Here is a 22,092-nt window from a genome sequence, read left to right as displayed (position 1 = left end):
GTGTGTGGGTCGGACGGAGGGAAGAGCCCTTCACAGGCTGGACACCTGCTGAAGCCCTCTGACATCGTCCTGCGCCCTGCGGGTAGGAGCGTGGCACCAGAAGACTGAGTACATGATTAAGACCGAAAAGCAGAAGACAAAATAAAGTATCCAGGGAAGAGCGTGTGGTATTACAAGGCCAAAGCCAAACCCATGATCGTTGGTGAAAGCGACCCGTTCCCGTCGACACGGAAAATGGAACTGGGGAGTGGCGCTCGTGGGCGGAGTCAGGGCACTTCAGCACGGCAACCGCGAGTAGAGAAGATCCAGAACGGCTGCTGGAGGCAGCGGACTAACGAACCATAACTGTAAGTCGCAGAACGCTGCCAGATCCTCACAGAAGCAGTATGCTGCTTGGAATCTGCACACCAAGAAACACAGTATGCGGACAGTCCAAGAGGGGTTTGAGGTCAGGGCACGCTTTAAAGCAAGTGTGAAGTACAAAATAGAAGGGCCAGGACCCTGTTAACATTGTGCGAGATTAGGACCCACACTACTATGCCAATAAGAGACTGAAAGTGTCTGGGGCCCTGAAAGTAAACAAAACAGAAGGAAAGGAGGGATTGCTTGGCATGAGAGTAAACCAAGCTGTCGTGATTTGTGCCCAAGTAGAAGCCAGAAAATAAGTGGGTCTGCGACCCTAAGAATTACAGAAGCTGACAGAAGGGCAGACACGTGCTTGGTATGAGAGTGAACCAAGCTGTGTTGTGTTGAAAGAACAAACATAAAAACAAACACTTGATTGGGTAGCACAGGTAGGTCACAAACACACACATACTATGGATTGAATAAATAGATCACATAATTGGGACTACATAAACCGAGAAGGTTTGGGTCAGAGGCCAAATTAACACAGTATTCCCTATCCCTCGACATTTGCCCCACACTTTCTGAATCTTAGAAGGGCAACCCCCTCTGTTGTAGACTTTTTTTTTCCTAGGGCCATATCATATCAACGTCAGCAGTGCATCGGCTGATCCGGGGACGCTCTCGCCCCCACATAGCTGCGATGATTTGTTTTTATTAAACCAACAGTAATAAATTATTTTTCATATTTAGTGAATAGCGACTCCCACCATATCTCAAGCAATAAGATCATCGGTTCTTCCGGAACTGTGGCGCCCAGAGTAGAATTCCGTTTGTGCAGGCATTTCCACCAAAAGATTCAGAGCCGGGCACATTCCCATAATACGTGAAGGAAGGTTCCCTCAGGCCTCCCACATTTCAAAGGATTAGCATTGTCCCTCTGTCCCACTTAAACAATGCAGTTCAGGAGTAGTAGACTTGTCAAGTATCGTGTACTGTATGAGATGCAGTCAGGCTGAGATCCCCCATCTCCCCTGGAAACATCAGCGCCTCCATCCATTCCTCTGTTACTGGCATACCAATGTCTGTCTCCCACCTTTGTTTAATACCCAAAAACTATAACAACCTGATTTAAAATGGAGGTGACGTTGGTGGCGATGGATTCTTGAAGGATATTTGCCTCAAGAGGTGAACTTTGTGGGATATCCTGCAGTGATTTGAACTGAGAACCTATATCATTGGCCAACTGCTTATAATGGTATCGTTCTGTCAAGTAGCACAAAGGTGGTCTGCAGGGCACACAGGAAAGAAGGTTAACTTTGCTGACAACATCCACAAGCATTAGTATCAGACTAGTTTCCCATACCCTAATGTGGCCAATTTTGTTGATTTCTGGCAATTTTGCACTGTTCCGTAGAGGTTGATATAAGGTTGGTTTGCCCACCATTTTATGTATCATGTGCCTCTGACCATATTTAAGAATGTGACGTGTCATGCCTGGGAGTATTAACTTCTTCTTGACACTGTAAAGTAGTTATGTATTTTTGAGCAAGCTCTTGGACCACCCCTGTTTTTTTTTTTCCTGCTTGGATTGGGGTGACTCCGTTTCTCTCATGGTTGGGTGCCATTAGAGAAATGATTTTTTAGGGATTAAAGAAAATATCCCATTCCCAAGGCAGGTTTTGATTTAGGCGACTTAAACTCAAACGGTGTCCGCTTATGATTTAACCTAAAGTAGTGTATGGAACCATCCTCCAGCCATATTCTGCCACCATTCAAACATTTGGTGGCATAGGACATATCTGTTCGATGGAGGAGGAGATTAGGAACCTAATTCCATCACAAAGACCTAGGACTTTTTAGGTGCCCTGTTTATGTGAGCACCCTGAGGCCTGCACGTGTGTTGGCGATATATAAAAATTCAATTCAATAGAATAGAATCTTACATCAGGAATTACTATGTATGGTACGTCTCGTTTTCTGACCAATGACAGGAGGGCAAGAAAGCAGTGTTGCCTGGTTTCTGTTTTTTTCACCACCTGGAGAATCAATTTTAGAGCCTACACAAAAGGAAAAGGGCTTCCTGAGAACCAAAATGGCTGGAGCTCATGCAGTCACCATTTTAAGGTAGACTGCCACCAAACAGAACCAGATGAAGGTGGGCAAGGTTATTTGTCCAGGGAAAATAAAGGGCAGCTTGGCGATAGTCTCCACGTTGGTGGCTAGCAGCACACAAAAACCTCAATTGTCTTGACTGAGACCTGGATAGGAAATCACTGGGGAAAAATACCCAGGACATCACAGGAGAACAGCAACTGTTTCAGGGCACTTGTGGAATAGAGGAATCAATTGGCAATATTGCGCAGGAAATGTAAATTGTCAATTTTCTTTTTATTCAACATTTGGTGGTGGTTTTTTATTGCATCTGCCATATTATTCATCTTTTTGTGTTTCACATGCTTCTTTTGTCTGTACAGAGGCTTTCTCAAGGCTACAATGTTTCTGCTCTTTCAAATCTATTGATCTCAATGGAACGCTGGCTGCACTTTTTGATTTCCTGAACATCTCCATTCCCCCCCTCCCTCCTTTGGCACTTCTCCCCATCTACCTCCCTGCACATGTGTGATCTGAATGAAACAAGGCCTAGTAAGATTGTTTTGTCCTCCCTCGGTTTACCCCTCCTTGTCTTGTTGCACCTAGAAACACTTGTGTACAGGCACGTTATAAATGCCATATCATAATCACATCTTTTAAGTCTTCCTCAGTTACTAATGTTCAAAGTATTCATGGTTGCATATTTTCATCCATCATTAACTTGAGGATTATTCCACTTCTATTGTTCTGGGTTAGTCGTCTCATAATTAGTATTTTTTGTAGTTTTATATTTTTTAGTGGGCGTTTTCATTCTCAGATCTCAAATTCTAAGTGGCAACATGGAACCAGAATAATCTAAAGTTTATGGCTAGTAGGTGGGGCTAGCCTTTCTACAGACATACATAGCAGAATAAAATGTAATAAAGTAACAAAAAAGTAAATAACTTTGTGTTGACAATTTAGATTATCCAGTTCTTGTGTCAGCAGGCGCAAAGAGGTCTTAAAATAATTTTAACTTTTTTCAGGTCTTAATACGTTTCTCCTCTTATCGAGACTTTTCATATGAAAAAATTGGTACGAATTCTGGAGGCTTTGCATGTAGAAGACTAACTGATCTCAGTGGATCGCCAGAATTCCTAGTTCCACAGTTACATTGGGATCACTCATGAAGATCAGCAACAAGGGTGTTTAAAAAGACATTTCTGACGGCCATCAGCAACGGCATGGATTGGCCCAATTCCTTTTTTTATGGCTGGCCCGTCAAGGCGCCATCTCAGAATCTCAATTTGGTTGGTCATTAATGGTCAGTTTTTTCTAGGGTTTTTAATAAATTGAAAGAAATTCCCATTGAATCCAACTCCATTGATTCAGTTCAGAAGGGACAATTCTAGACTGTTTTTTTAGGGTGTCTTTATTGTTGCTGAAGACATTTCCAGCTATATAGTTAAGTTATTGGCTTTCAAAACCACAGCACAAGATCAGCTTTGTTGTTTCTTGTAGAACTTATGGTATCATGTGTACATATACCGTTTGCCAGATTTAGAATGATACGTCTAAAGTTCTTTCTGGTGCAGAAATGGCACCTCTACTAGTGCCCCAGTCGACAAATACTCCAATTTCACAGTTGGCAAAGCATTTACTAAGGTGGTGAATGTGGAAGGAGAGAATCCGCTAAAGGGTTCTAAATTTCGCTCTCCTCTTCCTTGAATTACAGTAACTATTGCTGCTTCCTAGTTCTGTTGGGGAGCTCATTACGGTATTCACCAGGTTCATCGATTATGGGCATTTCAAGGCAGGTAATGCCATACATGCCATCTTTGCCTGAAAGACATTTTGTTTGTACTCCAATTCTTTCTACCTCTGGTCCTGGGGGAAACGTGCTTGTTCTACCTCAACATACAAGGTGTTACAAAGTTTCACTCTCTTCTTGGGTGCACATTTCAGAATAGGCTTCTAATGTTCCATCTAGATGGAAAGATGAGTGAAGCGATGGACTCCCGAAGCGGGTTTCTGCATGTTACACACTAATGGGCTCATCAGAATAATCTATTGCCCAATCTTTCAAAAGTGGTGGTGCATCCCTCCACCAAGTTCTATTTGTGACCAAGTGCATTTCCCAATCCCCTCAGTATGCTTCACTTCTAGATGCAGGACCAACATTTTCTAATTATTTTCTGAATTGGTCTGGGACATTCCTTTTGTGCATTCCTTTCACTTCTGCTTTTCATCAAATATTGGAGAAATTCAAGTGATCTCAGAATTAAAATGAAAGTCTTTGTTTTGGCTGCACCAGATCCAATTCTCATTCTTATATTGAACAAAAAGTATCCGATGCTTCCTCAGATGCCAAAACTTTCCGTCAAATGGGGTGTGTCAACCCTCTCTTGTATTGCTGAATTTGTGAAAGCACACTTGGGTATATCGGAAGATAAAATTGGCATTATGTGTGTGCAGAAAATGAAGCATCTAGGAAGCACTACAAATAAAAGTTGCTACATTTTTGCTGTTGGGCTATTTAAAAAGAAAAAGGATCAACTCCATGAATCGTAATTAAATGGCAATCTGTTTTAGATCACTTGTATTAACTTTGTGTCGGAACTGGAGCTTCTGATGATCTTCACGTGAGTAGCAAGAACCACAATTACCCCTCCAAAGTTCTTGTGATGGGGGACAGTAAAAAGGTAGTATCCACAACCCCCGGGGCAACATGGTTAGGGCACTTGAATAGATGGGGAAATTTGATATGGAAACCATAACATGGATTTGGGTCTTTATTTCCTTTTTTTTTCTTGTAGTAATGGGGTGGTGAAGTGGAATTGGGGCAAGTATGCGCTTTGGCATCTGCTGCTTGGAAGTTGCGTCATCACTTGTAGTTGTTGTCTTTTCAAAACGAACATTAAAATGTTAGTCATCCTCAGCAAGCGTACTTTCAGGCTTCTCCAGAGTTTGTTCCTCCTTATCGCTTACATGCTCACAATCCTAGGCATCTAGGCTCTTTTTATAGCTATCTGAGCGCGTCAGTGTTGACCATTTCAGAATACTTGAATCACTTTGAATGCATCACAATCCGTGCTTGTAATTACTGATTAGTTGCATATTTTACATAGTTAACCACAAATGCTGGATAGATGGGACAAATCGTATACGTGCAACACTGGTGCTGCTCTACGCTGCTAATCTATCTGGATTTGCATGTTGCCCACAAAGCACCTATTCAAGCTGTTTGTGGATAATGGTCACTCAGTATCAGTATGCTAGGTAACGTTTGTGTTCTTGTACATTTAACTAACCCAAATGCTCATATAATTCCTTCTGAGCTATAAGGCATTAATCTGTGCTGGCAGGGATATCTGGATCGGGCCCTACAGGAACAAGATTATTGCTCTGCCTCACACTTCATCTTGCATCCCCCTGGGGGATGTGGCTGCTATTTGTGTGATCTACTCTTGACGGCAGCTGTGCAGTGCTGTACTTGTGCTTGTCGCTGTGAATTTCCTTGTTCACTGGGAGAAATGGAGTCTATGCCTTCAGTGCTCTGTTGGCAAAATGGAGCACATGTTACTTGAGGGGCCGGATGATATATTTATGCCCACCGGATTTGCAGCCATTACCAACTAGTTCTGAAGGAGGGAGATTAAGGACTAAGAGAGCCATATTCACCAACACAATATTTTTACCTCTTTTCCTTTTCAGTACTAAAATTTATAAGGCAACTTCTGTAGTGAGAACTCCACTTGCTACTCTCGAAATGCACATATTTTGTGACCTTTCACAGGACATTTTAATGATTAGCAATAACATCTGTCTGTATCTGAGACCTCATTTGCTCTGACACACAAGATCCCTCTAAATTGGCTTATTTTTCTCTGGTTTTATCTCTTGAACTTTGTTTGCTAGTTTCCGGTACCAAAGCTTCCTATTATGCTGGTGATTTTCTTGCACTTATTAAAATCTTTTTTCCTTTTCCTGGGCAGTCCTTGTAATTGCTCCTTATTGTAAGGCATTTCCCAATTTAAGGAATACTGGTTACTCTTGCTTAAAATGCCTTCCTTAGATCTGGACTATCCAGCCAACTAGCTATGTCTCTGGTGTAAGTTGTCTCTAGCCAACGCGTTTGGTATGGGCTCAATAACAAGGTCCTTGCACCCCACAAATCTTTGTTTCAGACTTATCTGCAGGCTTTGGCACTGCCATTGCAGTTTCTGCATGTCTACTGTATGCGGAATGATGTTGACATCTGTTTTCTTGTTTTGCTGGATCTCTGTGGCGTTTGACATGATTGACCTTGGGGTGCTCCTTAACATTTGGAACACCAAGTGGGGGATTAAGAAGTGTTATTAGAAATTTCGTAATCTCTATTTGTCGGGCTAAAGGTAACTGACCCACACATAGGTTGCAAGTCTCCTCCTTTGATGCCAAACGCTCCCAGGAGTAAAACCAGCAGTGCATTCAAAGGCTACTCTCTTAGGAGCAGAGCAAGGTGGAGAAAAGGTTAAACTCAACTTGACCATACCTTATCTGTAAAGATGTTTTTTTTTATATATTGGTTTTATGAAGAGGGAAAATGCAGTGTTTTAGTGGTAGGAAGTATGAAGCCTACTTCTGCAGGTCATCAATTTTGAGTCCAAATGTTCTAGATAAGTTTTTTTTTTAGAAATGAGGCTAAACCCAATGGTATCTAATGGGATGAAGTCCAAAATAAAGCTCTGCTGTAATATGCATCTGTACAAGCCATTGTTCATAAAACTTGCTTCCATAGTTAACCTTAGGGGAGATCACTGGGGGCGGGGTGGAGGGTGAGGGGCATGGGTGTGGGGAAGAGGTTGTCAGTTCTCGCAGGAGATTTGTTGCCCAAGTAATGAGATGAGCAGTGAATTTTCCAGCAGGTGCTTTTTCTGTGAGTCCTGGAGGGAACTAACCTAGCTGGTCCCGTGGAGTAAAGGGGAGGAGCACCAATATGGGTGCCTCTGTTCTGAAAGTCTGAATTGAGGAGAGGCCAGCAGTAGTTCACCCTCGCTTATTGTACAGAAGCAATGCCTCGGAAGAGCCACCATTGTCTTTCTTAGATAGTCTTCTGCAGTAGCTTCTGGACGAGTCCCATTGATTGACAAAAGTATGACGCAGAAGCCCATATCTTTTTAGCACTCTTGGGAGCTGGTTGTACATCTTGCTTCCAGTCAGTTACTGCACTGTTTGGCAGCCACCCAATCAGAGATGTTGGTCACATTCAAACCTTCTCGGTATTCTTGACCGGCAAACACACATACTGTTTTCAGCAGTGAATCCCAGCCTCCCACCTCCCTCTTCTATCCCCTGTTTATCCAGCCCGATCCAGTTGTGTCTAATTTTAGCTCCTTACCTAGAGTATTTGCAAGGCCATGACATTATGGAGGTCTCATCATATTTTACTTTTGTATAGCACACTCATGCAGGGGCACCTAGGTGCTGGTTCAAGAAGAGTGTTTTGTTGCAAGGGTGTAGATCAAGTAGCAAATACTCATCTGATACTCCGTGAACAATATACAGTGTGGGGATTGCACTTGTGGGAAAATAAGTTTTAATCTTTTTTCCTAAAATTAAAAAAGTTTGTTTTAGAATGAATTGTCCTACCACGTATTCCTCATCTTAGATATAGTCGTAAGTCTGCTTGCCGCTTCAGAATTTCTTTTCATAGCATCGGGTGTCGAGTCGTGGCCCTCGACAGTCCCCATCCTGTCCTTGGCTGTGGCGTTGATGCTGGTATAGAAGTAGCTTGCGCGGCGCCCGTTGCTTCAGTTCCATTTTCCCACATGCTCGGCATGCTTCGAATGGTTCATCACCTCTGCGATTTCTCATTGCATATTTCAGGATTTTTCGAAGTAAAAAATGTCTACACCGAAGACCTGTTTCAAACGGTGCTCCGATTGTGGTGCTTGGATGTCCATTACAGACCCACATCGTATCTGCCTCTGGTGTATGGATGTGGACCACAGTAGACGGGTGCAGTTCCTGTCGGTGAACTTGAGGCAGAGGAAAGGGAACTTGTGGCAGGTTGGCTACTTTCTAAATGCCCTAATACTACTCCTTCAAAAAAGCGGTTATCTGATGACTCCATTGAGGTTTGACCTGTGAAAAAGCCCTCCAAACATTTGAAACACTCGAGGTCCAGACCTCGACATTCGTCCCCGTCACACAAAGAAATCAGTACTCTGAACCTTCATGCCTGGTTTCTGAGAGGATAAGATACTATTTCAAGGTCCCTATTGTAATTCAGTTCTTAAAGGGATCAATCAACAGCTTTCCACTGGATCCATTTATTGTACCGGATTGGGACTTGAATTTGGTGTTGAGGTACCTAATGGAAGCACCTTTTGAACTGTTATATTCTTGTCCACTGAGAATGTTAACCCTTAAGACGATTTCTCGAACAGCAATTGCATCAGCCCAGTCAGTGAGTTTCAAGCTCTTTATTCTAAACCGCCCTTTACTACCTTTTTTAAAGGATAAGGTTATTTTGAGGGTATGTCATTTTTTCGCTCCAAAAATGGTTTCAGAATTCAGCTCAAAAGATTGTGTTGCATGCTTTTTACCCACCTCCTCATCCCCCGAGGGAGGAGGAAAGATTACATTGCTTGGACCCTAGGAGGCATTGCCCTTCTATATTTCCAGAATGTTCAAAATCAGGCAAGATGACTAGCTCTTTGTGGGCTACTCAGATGACAAATTGGGACAAGTTGTCACTAGACAATCTCTCGCTGAATAATTGTATACATTTCGGAATGCTATACGTTGGCGGACAAAGATCTGCTCAATAGTTTAAGAGCGCGTTCCACCCAAGGAGTGGCTACTTCTTTTGCTCTTCAGAAGTGTACCCGTACAAGACATTTGTAGTGTGGCAACTTGGTCCCCTTTACACACTTTCAGCAAATACTATTGCCTGGATTCTATGTCAGGTCAGGAGGCGAGATTTGGCAAAGCTGTACTTCACAGCATTAATCAGCAATAAATGATGATCTCACCTCCGACTACATACTGCTTTGGTAGTTTACCTAAGATGAGGAATACGTGGGAGGACACAATCCATTCGAAAGACAAATTACTTACCCTGGTAATGTTCTTTCGACTGGATGTTCCTCCCACATATTCCTCGTTGCCCTCCCATCCTTCCCCTTTATCTTGCTGAGAATTTCTGTATTTTTACAACTTCCTCTCTTTCAATGTCTGGCTCATTCCTTTAAGACGGCTGAGCATAGTGAGGAAAAAAAACTAGAACTGAGCACAGTGCCGCACAAGCTACTTACACTAGCGTCGATGGCATAGCTGAGGACAGGACGGAGGCCGTCTAGGGCCACAACTCTCCGACGCATGGCACCCGATACTATGACAAAAGTTTCCAAAGCTTCAAGCAGACTTACGAATATATCTAAGATGAGGAATATGTGGGTCAATATGCATGTCAACATGCAGTCAAAAGATTATTACCGGGGGTATGTTTCTTTCTTCTTATGTTTTCATATGTTTTTTCAGAGTTCAGAGACTTGGATGGAAAAAAATTATTTCTTCCCCATCTAGTTGATCTGTATGGAGGTATCTTACAAGGTTTTGAACCTAATACGGTTGCCCTGGGCACATCACTTCTGTCTTGCTAAGGTTGACCTTTGGATGGTTTTGATTTATCCATCCGTCAAATGCTGCCATACGAGATGAAATGATTCCGTAATCTCTCGCAAAGCAGATATATTTTTGCTTATCAATGGATATAGAACATAGTACTGTGTGAACGAAGCATTTTGGCCAGTGGTCGTACATATCGTACAACCAATGCCCAAACAACATACACAAAGGCATTGAAACCCTAGCCTGAGTATATGAACTGTGAGGACCACGACAACTGAACACTCCTCACCTCTCAGACCGATGTTTCAGGAAATGCACACACAAGTCTGCCCAATGGATCAAGAGAACCCAGGGAATCCAAAGACCCCTAGCCCATACCCAACCTCTCTAGATAATGTCCACTCCTTTTTAGTCTTGCCCCATCAATCTTACTGCACGCCAACACAAAGGTCAATGCCCTACAAAACAGAAAACAAAATCATAGCTGCACAAAAAATACCCAGAGACCATCCAAAAACATACTAAACTTTTCCTTTTCTTTACCACCCTCCCTCACTACACATGCCCAGATGGCTAGCAAATCACCCTGCTAAAATACCCAAAACGCACCTCAGTCTCGAACCAACTCACAAATACCAATAGCCTCGAGCATCCAACAACACATGCTGTATGCTGCCAACAATAAGCATCCAGGGTACAAAACACACCCAGGAAGCACACACCCACAGCCACCAGTTACTCCTGGTTCTACATACTTCAACAGTCGAGCACAACACCCTCTACTCCTCCCTAACCAACCCACCGCATTTTACCTTACAGAGCAACAAGAGTGTCTGGAGACCATGGTGTGCGGTATAAATCAACTTAACATAGGTTGACTAAAAGGGCAAGTCTTGGGGGCTTGCTACATTTATATTTAGTATTTCCTGATTTTTCTTGATTGCCACCCGTGAATTTCGAACTGTCGCTGAGAAAGGAAAGCTTGATCCATACTACCTAGGCGATAGAGACGCCCGAGAGGATGGGTTGGTCAACAGTGTTGAATACCCCGGATACAGCTAATAAAATCATGGCACCTGCCCTGCCTCCATCCACCATCCTTCGGATGTTATCCATCTTAGCTGTGGCGACCGTCCATCTTCATCCCAGGCCTGATGCCAGCTTGATGTCGCTCAAGTATAGAATTTCCAACAAATTGTTTTTGTTGGGATATGGCAGATGATTCTGAAAACGTGCTAAAGAAAGGCAGATGAGATATCGGGTAATAGGTGACTTTCTACATTGGATGCAGTATTGACTTCATCTATAGCGGAAGCACTATTGCGCTTATTAAATCCACCTGGATCTGTTTGATCCCAAAGAAAGAGTTAATGATATTTGGTAGTTTGCCTTTTATGATTATATATTTTTTTTTTAGAATAAAAGCCAATGTCGGAAAGATACGAATGATCATATATTAATTTCCACCTGTACAGAGTAAACGCTGCCCCATTGCGGTGTCTCACTGGACTTTTAAACCCCACCTGCCCTTGTTCCCTGAAACAGCACAAAGTCTGCAGCATTATGCAGCCTTTTCAAAACACAGTTGCCGCAGACAGCAAGACTCACAACAAGCTCAGCCAGGCGATATGCAAACGAAAAAAGGCCACTGTGCATCTTTTGAACATTCTGATTGGGTGATTTGCAGGTTCTTTAAGGAGCACACTACAGTTACATCACCAGTGAGGTCTGGGTCAGGACTCTGTGGTGAAAATGAGGTCAGCGAACCAAGATGCTGAGCAAAAACGTAAAGGCACTCTCAAAGAGTTGCGAGAAGACTTTTGACTTAACAGAAGCCATGTTTGTCCTGTCCTCCTTGTTTCCAATTTGGATGCCGTTAGTGGGTATATATGGGAATGTGACTTCATTCCAGTCCCCGTGTCGTATGGACTGCTGAAGAGGTCAATACTGCAACCATTGCTTTTCATTCTGTTCATTGAGCCTGTTGGAGTTCTGGGTTGCAGGGATGAGCATCCCTATGCACCCCAATACAGATGACACACTCCTGTATCAGCTTGGTTTTTTTGAGTCAAGACTTCTCCGATGCGATACTTTCGTCACAAGGATCATGTCATGGGTGACTTCCTATTTTCTCAAACCCAATACCTCTAAAACAGAATATTGATGTGCTTTCCTACTCTCTCATCAGCACCTCTCACCTCTTGACTAGATCTGTATTTTTCTCATGTGTCTACATGTTCTTTACCTCTGTCAAATCACTGGGTTTCCTTTTAGATCCCACCCTGTCTTTTTGGCCATGTATTAATTTCTTACATTTTCAAATTTTCACCTTTTCTTGAAGCCATCAAACCTTTTATTCCGTTTCTCAGTTGTTTGCTGGTTTAATCTTTAGTTCTTAATTCTGGTGGCTTTTCGTTGTACATTTCCCCAGGTGCATTCACACTCGTCTGAAGGAACCACTTGGTGTTAAACTGGTTGCAGGAGTGAGAAAATGCATTGCACCTATCTTGAGAAATCTCCACTGGCTCCCTTCTGGATGCTAGGATCTTTTTAAAAATCTCCTGTCTTGGCCAAAGGATGACATTTCAGAATGTTCTGGATTATACAGTTCCGATCTCAGTGAGGGAGTGGCCTCATGACTTGCATGAACCAGATTCAATTGAGGGTTCCTAATTTTTGGAAATCCATGGCCCAGTCGTTTCCATTTTTGTGAGTATTTGTTCCTAATGGAGCAAACTCTCCCCAGCTTTGCAAATACAGATCATCTATTGTTTGGGAAATCTTTTAAAACTTGGTTCTGGGACTCAGCGTTTCAGTAGGGGTTTCTAGTAAGCACTCACAAGTGGACTCAGGATCCTTTTGATTGAGGTGTCTCAAGGAGCTGTGTACAACTTCATGTCCGCCAATTTGTAAAGTAAGTTGGTGCCAAAAGTCCTGTTAACAGTGCCGAAAGACTACCAACCTGCTTGTATTAAAAGCAATCATTTCTTCTCTTTGTGCGGGCTTTGTTAGTTAGCAGATCTAGCCTGGGTAGTCACCATAAAAAAATGGGTTCAGCACTCTGCTCCATGCCAAAATTCCTAGTATGTCGGCTCCATCGAAAGTGTTAGTGCGAGAGAATCTTAGAGCTGCCTAGCAGGGCAACCAACTGTTGACAAGGCCAAGCAGCTTCATGGCATGGCATGGCAAGCAGCACAATCCCTCAATATCCAGGGCCATCAACTGATGCTGCACTGTGCAGGTGCCCCAATGTCCATCCTTTCATGGACATGTCTCGTCCCTTTGAAAGTGATGCTGCCTGTTTGCATTGGAGGCTGCGTCACCAGTAGGAGTTCTCCACTGGCATCAGAGACTGTCCTTTTGCCTGTGCCTTTGTCCATTAGTGTGTTCCTTTCTTGTAGAGCCACCAGAGAAATGGCCCACTGCAGGTAGCTGCAATCTTGTGAGATAGCTCACAGCTCCGCACAGCGTTACAATCTCCACTCACTGGCCCGCAGCAGATTTTCCACTGTGAGGAGTATTGCATTTGATGGCCTCCAGCATGCCATACAGGGCCATTGGTTATTCCGAGAGCTGTGATTTTGACTGATCTCCACAGTGGTACGTGCAACATGCGGCTCCACTTACGTGGACTGCATCAGAGTTGATTGTTCATGTTCTGGCTGCCCATACAAGACTGATATAAAACAATGTAATCGAATAACATTATTTGAATGCCAGTGTGCTTGTATGTTTGAAACAGGTTTATACATTTTTTTTAATATGCCTTCTTATGATGATATCCAGTCTGGCTAAACGTCACCTTCTTATTCCCTGCTTTGTAGCATGTGCACTTGGTATTGTAATCTGGATGTAATCCTACAATGAAAGTCCGATTTGAAAATAACCAAGGCTTGAAGTTGTTATATCTTTGATACCGTGGGTTATTATGCCTGTATCATTAACAATACCTTTCCAGGTCTGCAGTAGTATATCGTACCAGTGTATGTAGTTGTGACAAAAGTGTACCTTGTATCATACTTTCCTTCAAGTGCTGGCTTAGCAAGTTTAACAACCTATAGCTAGAACACTCTTGTTAAAGGAAAATGTGTTTTCGTAGCGTGTGTTTTTCACCACTTTAGAAATCTGGTAAAAATGTGTTTATACTAGCGGTCTAGTGTGTAAAACAAATCTCGTGCATTCGGACAGGTTGTTATGCAATCCAAAATAAGGCTATATTTTAAACAAGAAAATGTTCATCTGCCATAATATTTACGCTCAACTTGCATAACGGCTTTAGATGAATTTGTATGAGCCGCAGCACAAACTCTGCTATGACCAGACTTTCTGTATATATCATCTTTCAATGAAGGTTACCGCTGGTGTACTTTATCAGCTGAAATGTTTTAATCGCTCTTAGGTGGAACTTGAAAGGAAGTTGGAATCGGCTACAAAGTCCAAGTTGCATTACAAGCAACAGTGGGGAAGAGCTTTGAAGGAACTTTCTCGATTAAAGCAGGTATGCGAGAACACTATGCCGTCGTGCATTTACATATACATAAATGAAGGAGTTCTTGTACGCAGGCTGTCCTTTTCTTTTCAGGATAAAAACCGGGTGCCAGCTCTGTTCTTCTTTTTGTTGTTAACATCCACATTTTAAAGTTTACTGCTAAGTAGTTTTCTTTTGTTTGGCTTTTTTTTCTCTTTTGGTTGCCTGCTTCTGCATTTCTCGCCGGCCTCCTCTACTGGGATTGTCTTGTTTAAATTGGATTAGTACCATGTTAATACCGCTGTGCCTTTGGTGACTAGCCATGGGGATGTAATCTCTGCCAGTAATTTGTCACACCAAAGCCCTCTGGAGGACCATACAAAACATTGGCCTAGTTGAGGATTAGATGTTGAAAGCCGCATTTTAGATTGTTAATAAATGCTAATGACAGAACCCAGCTGGTAAGTCTTGGAAACGAAATTGAATGCACTGTGCCTGCTGCCAAAGAAATGTTTAAAGAAACATTTCCATTACTCAAAAGTGACCTCGAGTAGTCCATTTTCTGAATTATTACAAGAGCGTAATGTAACAGCAAACCATTCTTAATAAGGACCTCTTTTAATGTAGTTGGAACATGAAAGTCAACTTTTCCTAAATAACATTTCCTTCTGCCTGGTTACTAATAGCTTCCCTTCTACTGTACACAGCATTGGTTGTAACATGGTTAGAAGCCACGCTTTAAGAGTAGGGGCACATTGATTTGACAAGAGGAGCAGAAAAAGAGGCCCCAGGCCCATTCGGTTTGTGCATGTACCTGTCCACCTTGCATAATAGCTTTTTTGTTACATTTGTATGCCTCCTGCCTTTTATTCTTCCTTGATTCAAATACAGATGGCACAGCACTTGATTGGCTTAAAAATGAGTTGTTCATTTGGGTTTCCAAAGACTCTAAACTTTTTTTTTCATCTTTATTTTTTAATGTGTGTTTATAATACATTAGGCTGGGGTTAACCAGGAACGCGACCCACGTTCGTACTGGTGTCTCTCACTATTTAGAAGTCCCTTGGGCAGTTGTTTCCAGTGCGACAGCTGTCTGAGGTTTTGTGTAAATGCCGATTTTTTTTATTTTATTTTTTTATTTGTATGAATCAAAATAAAAAGATTGATTTTTACAAAGAGCTTGTCACTGTCCATGTCTGTTAAATGTCTTTTTGTTTTTGTTTACATGAGAAGCAAAGTTGCCGATTTGAATAACACTTTGCAACGACTCGTAAGCAAGGAACTACTCCAGCATCGGCAGCAGACATCCGCACTCTTCTTGTTGCTAAGCCGAGTTGGGCTAATTAATGTGATCGAAGTTAGCAATGTAGCTTTCTTTAGAAGAACCACCAGCAGCCGGATGCCAAAATGAAAGTTGGAAAACTGCCCCTTGAAACCGTCCAGACGCTCCTACGTAGTTGTCAACCCTGGGTTGTTTTCAGAAAACTTCACTTGAGCGCCTCTCGGCCTGTGTTCGGATTTTCCCACAGACTTTCCTGGTATGTGCGAGTGGGAGAGTGAGCGGTGGCTGCTATTAAGCTGTTGTTTAGTCTAGAGCATGTATGTTTACTTCTCTGCTCCTAATTTATAGGCAATCGTAGGGGGAACAAAGATTGCGCGGACTTGATTGAGAGATGTTTTAGTCATAGTACCAGGTGGTTTATTTGCTACGTTATTTTGCTTTACAACTTTAATCAATTCTTCCAATCTCTTAAAACAATTGAGAAACGTGGCACTTAGCCTTTGTTTTCTAAGCATGCCTGTCGGAATGATGTCCCTTGGAAAATGTACCTTTACATGAGATTCAATAAATCATTACTTTGAACATCAGCGTATGGAATGCAAAGGCCTGCACAACCCTGTGCAATCTTGTATCCATAATTACACAAAGATTGGTTGTATCCCCCTCCAGATGGGAGGAAGCAAGGCGTTCTATCCCAGGTAAGCTGGGAAGACTGGCGTGTGGGGTCGCATGTCAAGGATGCACGTTGTGGAAAAGCTAAGCTTAAAAGCCAAAGGAATGAGACCGCTATTGCCCCCCCCCACCCCTGTCCCTTGGCTTTCTCCGTCTGAGTCAACCGGGGCTTCTGCCAAAGCTTACCTGGGTTTTCCGACTTCCTTTTCGTCGAGCCGGAGCATTGCCTCGTGGTTGACGGCATCTGCAATGCTGCGCCCAGCCAAGGAGCCCGTACCAACGGCGCTCCCGGTGCCTCCGGGCTTGCGGTTCTGGAGCGCCCTCAAAGGTCTTAGAAGTACGTTTCTGGGGCTCACCTTCCCTGTGTTCTTCGCCTCCAGCCAGTCAGTCGTTTGCGACGGTCCCCCAGACGGACATGTCCTTGCAGAACGCACAGTCCTCCTCCACGTGCAACTTGTCAGAGTGCAGGCAGTAGAGGCACCGGGAGTGCTCATGTTCCTTGAAGACGTTCTGTAGTCCACATCCTGGGCAGATCCTAAACAGCTTCGGTCCAACGAGCTTCAACTCTCCTTTGTCTTCAGCCATGTCCATTCAGGGTAGGCCTCAAAGATCTTCCGGGATCCTCCAAGAAGTGAAATTCAATGAAAATTCACCCTTGTGGGTCGTAGAAAATTTCCAAAATGGGTCCCCGTTAATCGGAAGATGAATCGGTGGAGCTTGAGGCTCGCTTTGACCGAAAAAGTAAGAGTCAACTCTTCAAAAAAACGCAATACGCAGTTAAAGCCCGAGAGCTAAGCACGAGGACTCCCACCACTTGAACATGCAGTAAAAATCTGAAGATGGCTGCCTGTAGAGGGCAGACATTGGCTGAGGGCAGTATGACCCAGAGACCAGTGATTGGTTATTAGGAGAAAGACAGGTCAGAAACGAAACAAACTGATTTTTTCTTTACAGAGGATTCGCAGCCTGACAGGGAATATTCATGAGCATGTGTATCCATGCCAGGCCCAGGCTGGAGAACAACAGTTACAGGTAAGTAACCTGTTCCTTATTCTAGGTGTGCTAAATGGACAAGCTGGTAGCAGCAGTGACTTTTTACCATTTTGTTGGTGCTTCTCGGTTTAGCCTTACCACGTTTGGCTACTAACTGTGGCTGGTGTTCAATGTGTTTTTTTTTTTAACGCGTGTCCTTTGGCCATCTTGTTCTTTAGCCTTCTTCCTGGCCTGTGTGGCCAGGATAATCCTTTTAAGGACTTCCAGTGCCTGGGAAAGCAGAAGCTTTTGGCTGGCTACTGGAGGGCTGTGTGCGTTTGCTGGCAGGATGTGGGCTGGGACTGTCTGGTCCCAATCCACAAAGTGGTTTCAGTGTGTCTGACTTGTATACATGAATGTTCCCGCCAGTGCACTGCTGGGGTGTGTGGGCTCATCTGGTTTATGGCTAGTGGGAGTTTCGACTGATACCTGGCTTTTAGGATAAGAAGAGGAGCCCTGCACTTATTCTTCAGAGATCCTGGTGTAAACTGAAGGAGCCAAGACTCCTGTCCAGCTGTGAGACCTGTGAAGACACCAGAGACCTGCCTGAAGGGGGCCTGGTGACCAACTTCTGCTGCTGTCCTGGCAGAGCCCTGTCTTGCTCGTGCTCTTCAGCAGTCCTGCGAGGGAACAGTTACCTATGGAGTGGAGGCAACATCTATTCCTGATGTCTGCTCGGTACCCTGCGAAGAAGAGCCTTCGGAAGTTTCCCGGGACTGTCCTGTGGCTGACTAGCTCTGCGTTTGGGCTACTGTGCTGCCGGCGTCGCCGTTCTGAGTTTCAACCTGTTACTTGGGGAATCCCCAGCGTGTTCTACAAGACTCGCCTCGGCGAACTTCGGTGCACTAGCTTCAAGGGGACCAGAGATGGGAGGGAAAGTCTACCCACAACAAGTGAGCCCCTTTGCGTCACCGTGCTGCCGTCTGATACAGCTTACCTGACCAGAGTCTAGTCCTGAGAGGGGTCCTGCATAGAGTTTTGCTGCATTCTTCATCCAAGAGTTCTTGCACCAGCGAAAGACTTCAACCGGGGATATGCTCTTACCTGCAACCCCTGCAAATCGAGGACTGCGACTGACATTGGGGAAAAGCAACCTCAGATCCTCTTCCATTAACCTGCCAAGTCTGGGGAAGAATCGTAGTATGGGGGTGGGAGGTGGGGTAAAATTATAGTTTTTACCTGCCCCTAAACTCCCTTTAAAGGTTTTCCTAACTTCTACAAATCTTTTACTATACTTTGGTTTTACCATAGCTTCCTGACGCAAGCATTACAAAAGTTAGGGACACATCTATTAGTTAAAATACATTGTCCTCTAACCATTGGAACTGTTCACTGGACCCCAGAGACCCTTCCTTAATTCTTTCCAGCTTCACAAACATTGTAGGAACTTTCCTGAACTTTTAGGCGAAAAGCCCCAGACAATTTAGGGAAGGACCATTGAAATTGGGGTTAACTTTCTGTGGACTAGTGGTGCATAATCTAATCTGTACTTTATTTTACAGGGGTTTGATTTGTATTAGGCCCTCTACCAGTGACTACATATGTAATCTATAATTAGTGTTGTGTGATATTTCTACCTGTTAGTCATTTTTATAGTGTTACTTGGCCATAACTAAGTAACTGTATTTCTATACATACGGTCTAAGTGCGGTTAAAGACGGTCAGTACTGGGATACTTTGTTTCTCTTGGTCCTTGTCAATGTTGCAACTGCACAATGTACCTTCCAGTATAGTGCACTTGCGTCTTCCAGTCATTTCTAAAGGCCCTAAATACTCTGGAAGGTTTTTTAGGAGAAGTGCAGATGTGCCTTGGACAGGGCTGGTGGCAGCTTATCTTTTCATGTATTTTTAACCCTTTCTTGCCAGGTAAACCACATTTACTGCATTTAGCATAAATAGGTGGCCTGGCTCCAAAATGGCCATGCCACAAGGTTCTTTGTCCGGTCCTTTGGCCATCTTTCCCCTTCACCTTCCCCAGTTCGAGCCAACACGGGTCAGTCCTTATTTGGGCATGCATTCTCACGCTAAACGTCAAGCTTTCGCTGGCTTCTGTTTGTGCTTCCAGGATGTGGGTTGGACTGTCTGGTTCCAATGCACATCCTAGGTGCCAGTGAGTCAGGTGTGCTGTGAATGCCTGGGACCACCGTGGTCCGTGATTGGTCCACGTATGGTGTGCCTGTATGTGAGCAGATCTCCCATTGGGTCCTCTTCATTTTGGCGCAAAGGAGATTCTGGATAAGCGAAGGCTCCAAACACTGATATCAAGTATCCTGAAACTAAGAAGCTGAGTCGAGGAACCGCTGGTGACCCGCTGGAAGGTTTGGCAACCTGAGCCCGCTGCTGTCCCGCTGGACCCCTCTGCATCGGATCGAACTAGAAGGTCTGCGAAGATGCTTCGACCCATTGGAATAGTGGGACTAACTATTCTCGGCACCTTCATCAAACCGCAAGTAAGCCTTCTCTGAAGTGTCCCTGGGCCAACCAGTGGGCTGACCAGTTTACGCAGGATCTTTGCCCTGGTACCGCCGCTGTTTCGAGGAGGCCCTTGAAACTTTGTACATCGCAAGCACTGTGTTCACGGCACTCTCAGACCAAATTTCGTACACTCAGTTCCCAGGTCTGGAGTAAAGAGAGTGTGGGAACCGGAGTACACGTGGTTACCGTGTCTCCCAGCCGTGGAAATGAACTTTGCAAGTGCATTGTAGCTGTGACCCTCTGTGCCCTGAAGAATGCTACAGTGAAACTGGCCTGATCCATCCACCAGGAGTGGAGAAATTGCCACTGTTCCGTTTGGGAATCAACACTGTTACTTTTTTGCTGAAAGCCGCAGAGCCGTGAGATTGATGCATTTGAACCTGCAACCGAATTGGACTTGACTGCTGAAGTTTGGTCGGAGTGTGCCAGGGGTCGGTGAGTAATTGCAACCCTTACCGGTTCTCCCTAGCACATCCATCATTTAAAAAAAATATATATATTTATATACATATATATATTACATGGCCACAGTAGTGGCCATGCAGTTAAGGATAAGTTGCTGTTTCCATAGGAAGAACACTTTTTGGGCGGCTTATAACTCGGCTGCCCCTGGACGAATCCTTACCAAAGATTGCAAAGTATATGGGCCACTCTGAATTTTTTTTCCAAAGTTTGGTAAGGATTTGTCCGGGGTGGCAAAGTTATAGGGGTGGTCCCAAATCATCTTTTTTTCCCATAGACTTAATGGGGCAAAAACGTTGCGCACAGCTACAGGCCAAACCACTGCATGGATTGTCGCCAATTTTGCGGCAGGGGCTTGTTCCCCAAAGCGTACTTTTGTAAATTTTGTGAGAAATCGTCCAGTAGTTTCCTTTTTAAAACGATCAAAAAGTAGCACTATAAGAATTAGTGATATCTATGTCCGCTCTGCGGTCCCACTTCCCTGTTCGCTCAGTGGAGAAGATTTCTATTGGCTAATCTATGGCATGCTTTAAGTCAAGATGTTGCGCTTTCACCGATTGGTACTGCCGCAGCGTCAAGTGCGTAGCATTCTTTTGATACGGCCGCCATGGTCACTTCGTTTTTGTGTTGTACGCCGAAATCCTCGCAAACAAACCCTTATAGAACACTGTGTCGAAAGGTAAGCATTACTTATATGTGGCAGTAGGAAGTGAAACAGTGGTTTATTGTCAACACTATCATACCGTACACTGAAACTTGCTAGGCATTGTACGACAAGTCCTTACTGCATCTATTTAAGAAGCCACCACCAAAAGTACTGTGGTTAGACTGGCGTCCTTTAATTTGGAATCTGAGGCAACCACCTGCACGGTTTCGTAAACACAGCGCGTCTGCACATGGTCGGGAGTAACGGTTCTCATGATTGACTGCTGATATGTTGTTGCAAAATGAGAATGTATTTGCGTTCTGAGTGAAGGTCACTTCATTTCATTTTTTCACTAGGCGCTCAGTATGGTCGCACATGTACCAAACCTCATAAGGGTCAATTGTTTTTCGACCTTGACATACAGGGCAGAGACAAAAAGAATGTAGGGAGTCACAGCTTGTGAAACACTCCCTTTGATAAATTAGGTTTCAAAAAGGTTTGTGAAGCACATGAAATATCAGTTGCCGAGGACGTCTTCTTGCAAAAACTACTGTGTGACTGCGGAGGCCGAAATGGAGGCGGTGCATATCATGTAAGCTTATTTTTCAGGCCTGTACACCAAACTGCCATTATTTACTTACCGCCGTCTGTACGATGTCACTACAATTTCCACTATTACCTACGAAATTTATGTGGCATTTATATTTTTTTACCTATTATGCAGATTGTACATTGTTGCCGTTTCTAGGGAGTCAATACATTTCCCAATATAACATTAATTGTGTATAGAAATGTTGTGCTACACCTTACATTTCCGCAAAGGCTTTGTATTGATAGATCTTTTTTGTCATTTTCCCCTCAGCAACTTCCTTCCCTATTGCGAATGTCATGGATTGCAGCGTCCAAGTGACGGTTTCTTTAATCGTCAAGTGCAGCTATCCGTCACCGTTTGCATGTGTGTCATCATTGAATGGGATGACCGTATTGGACCTCTGTCCGTATGCAGTTGTAGCAGTAAGA

At 43.8% G+C, this 22,092-nt stretch overlaps 1 protein-coding gene across 1 annotated transcript in view; it reads left to right on the top strand.

The window, feature by feature from the left end:
• CEP120 (centrosomal protein 120) overlaps positions 1–22,092 on the top strand; it is a 1,008,936-nt gene that overhangs the window by 929,595 nt on the left and 57,249 nt on the right. The window contains exon 18 of the mRNA XM_069625584.1: positions 14,435–14,533. Coding sequence (XP_069481685.1) covers positions 14,435–14,533 — 99 coding nt within the window. The remainder of the gene's footprint in view (positions 1–14,434; positions 14,534–22,092) is intronic.

This window comes from Ambystoma mexicanum, chromosome 6p (genome assembly GCF_040938575.1).
Source record: "Ambystoma mexicanum isolate Mex_15411 chromosome 6p, UKY_AmexF1_1, whole genome shotgun sequence".
NCBI lineage: Eukaryota > Metazoa > Chordata > Amphibia > Caudata > Ambystomatidae > Ambystoma > Ambystoma mexicanum.
Note: the sequence above shows the minus strand (reverse complement) of the source record. Positions and strands in the feature narration are given on the sequence as shown.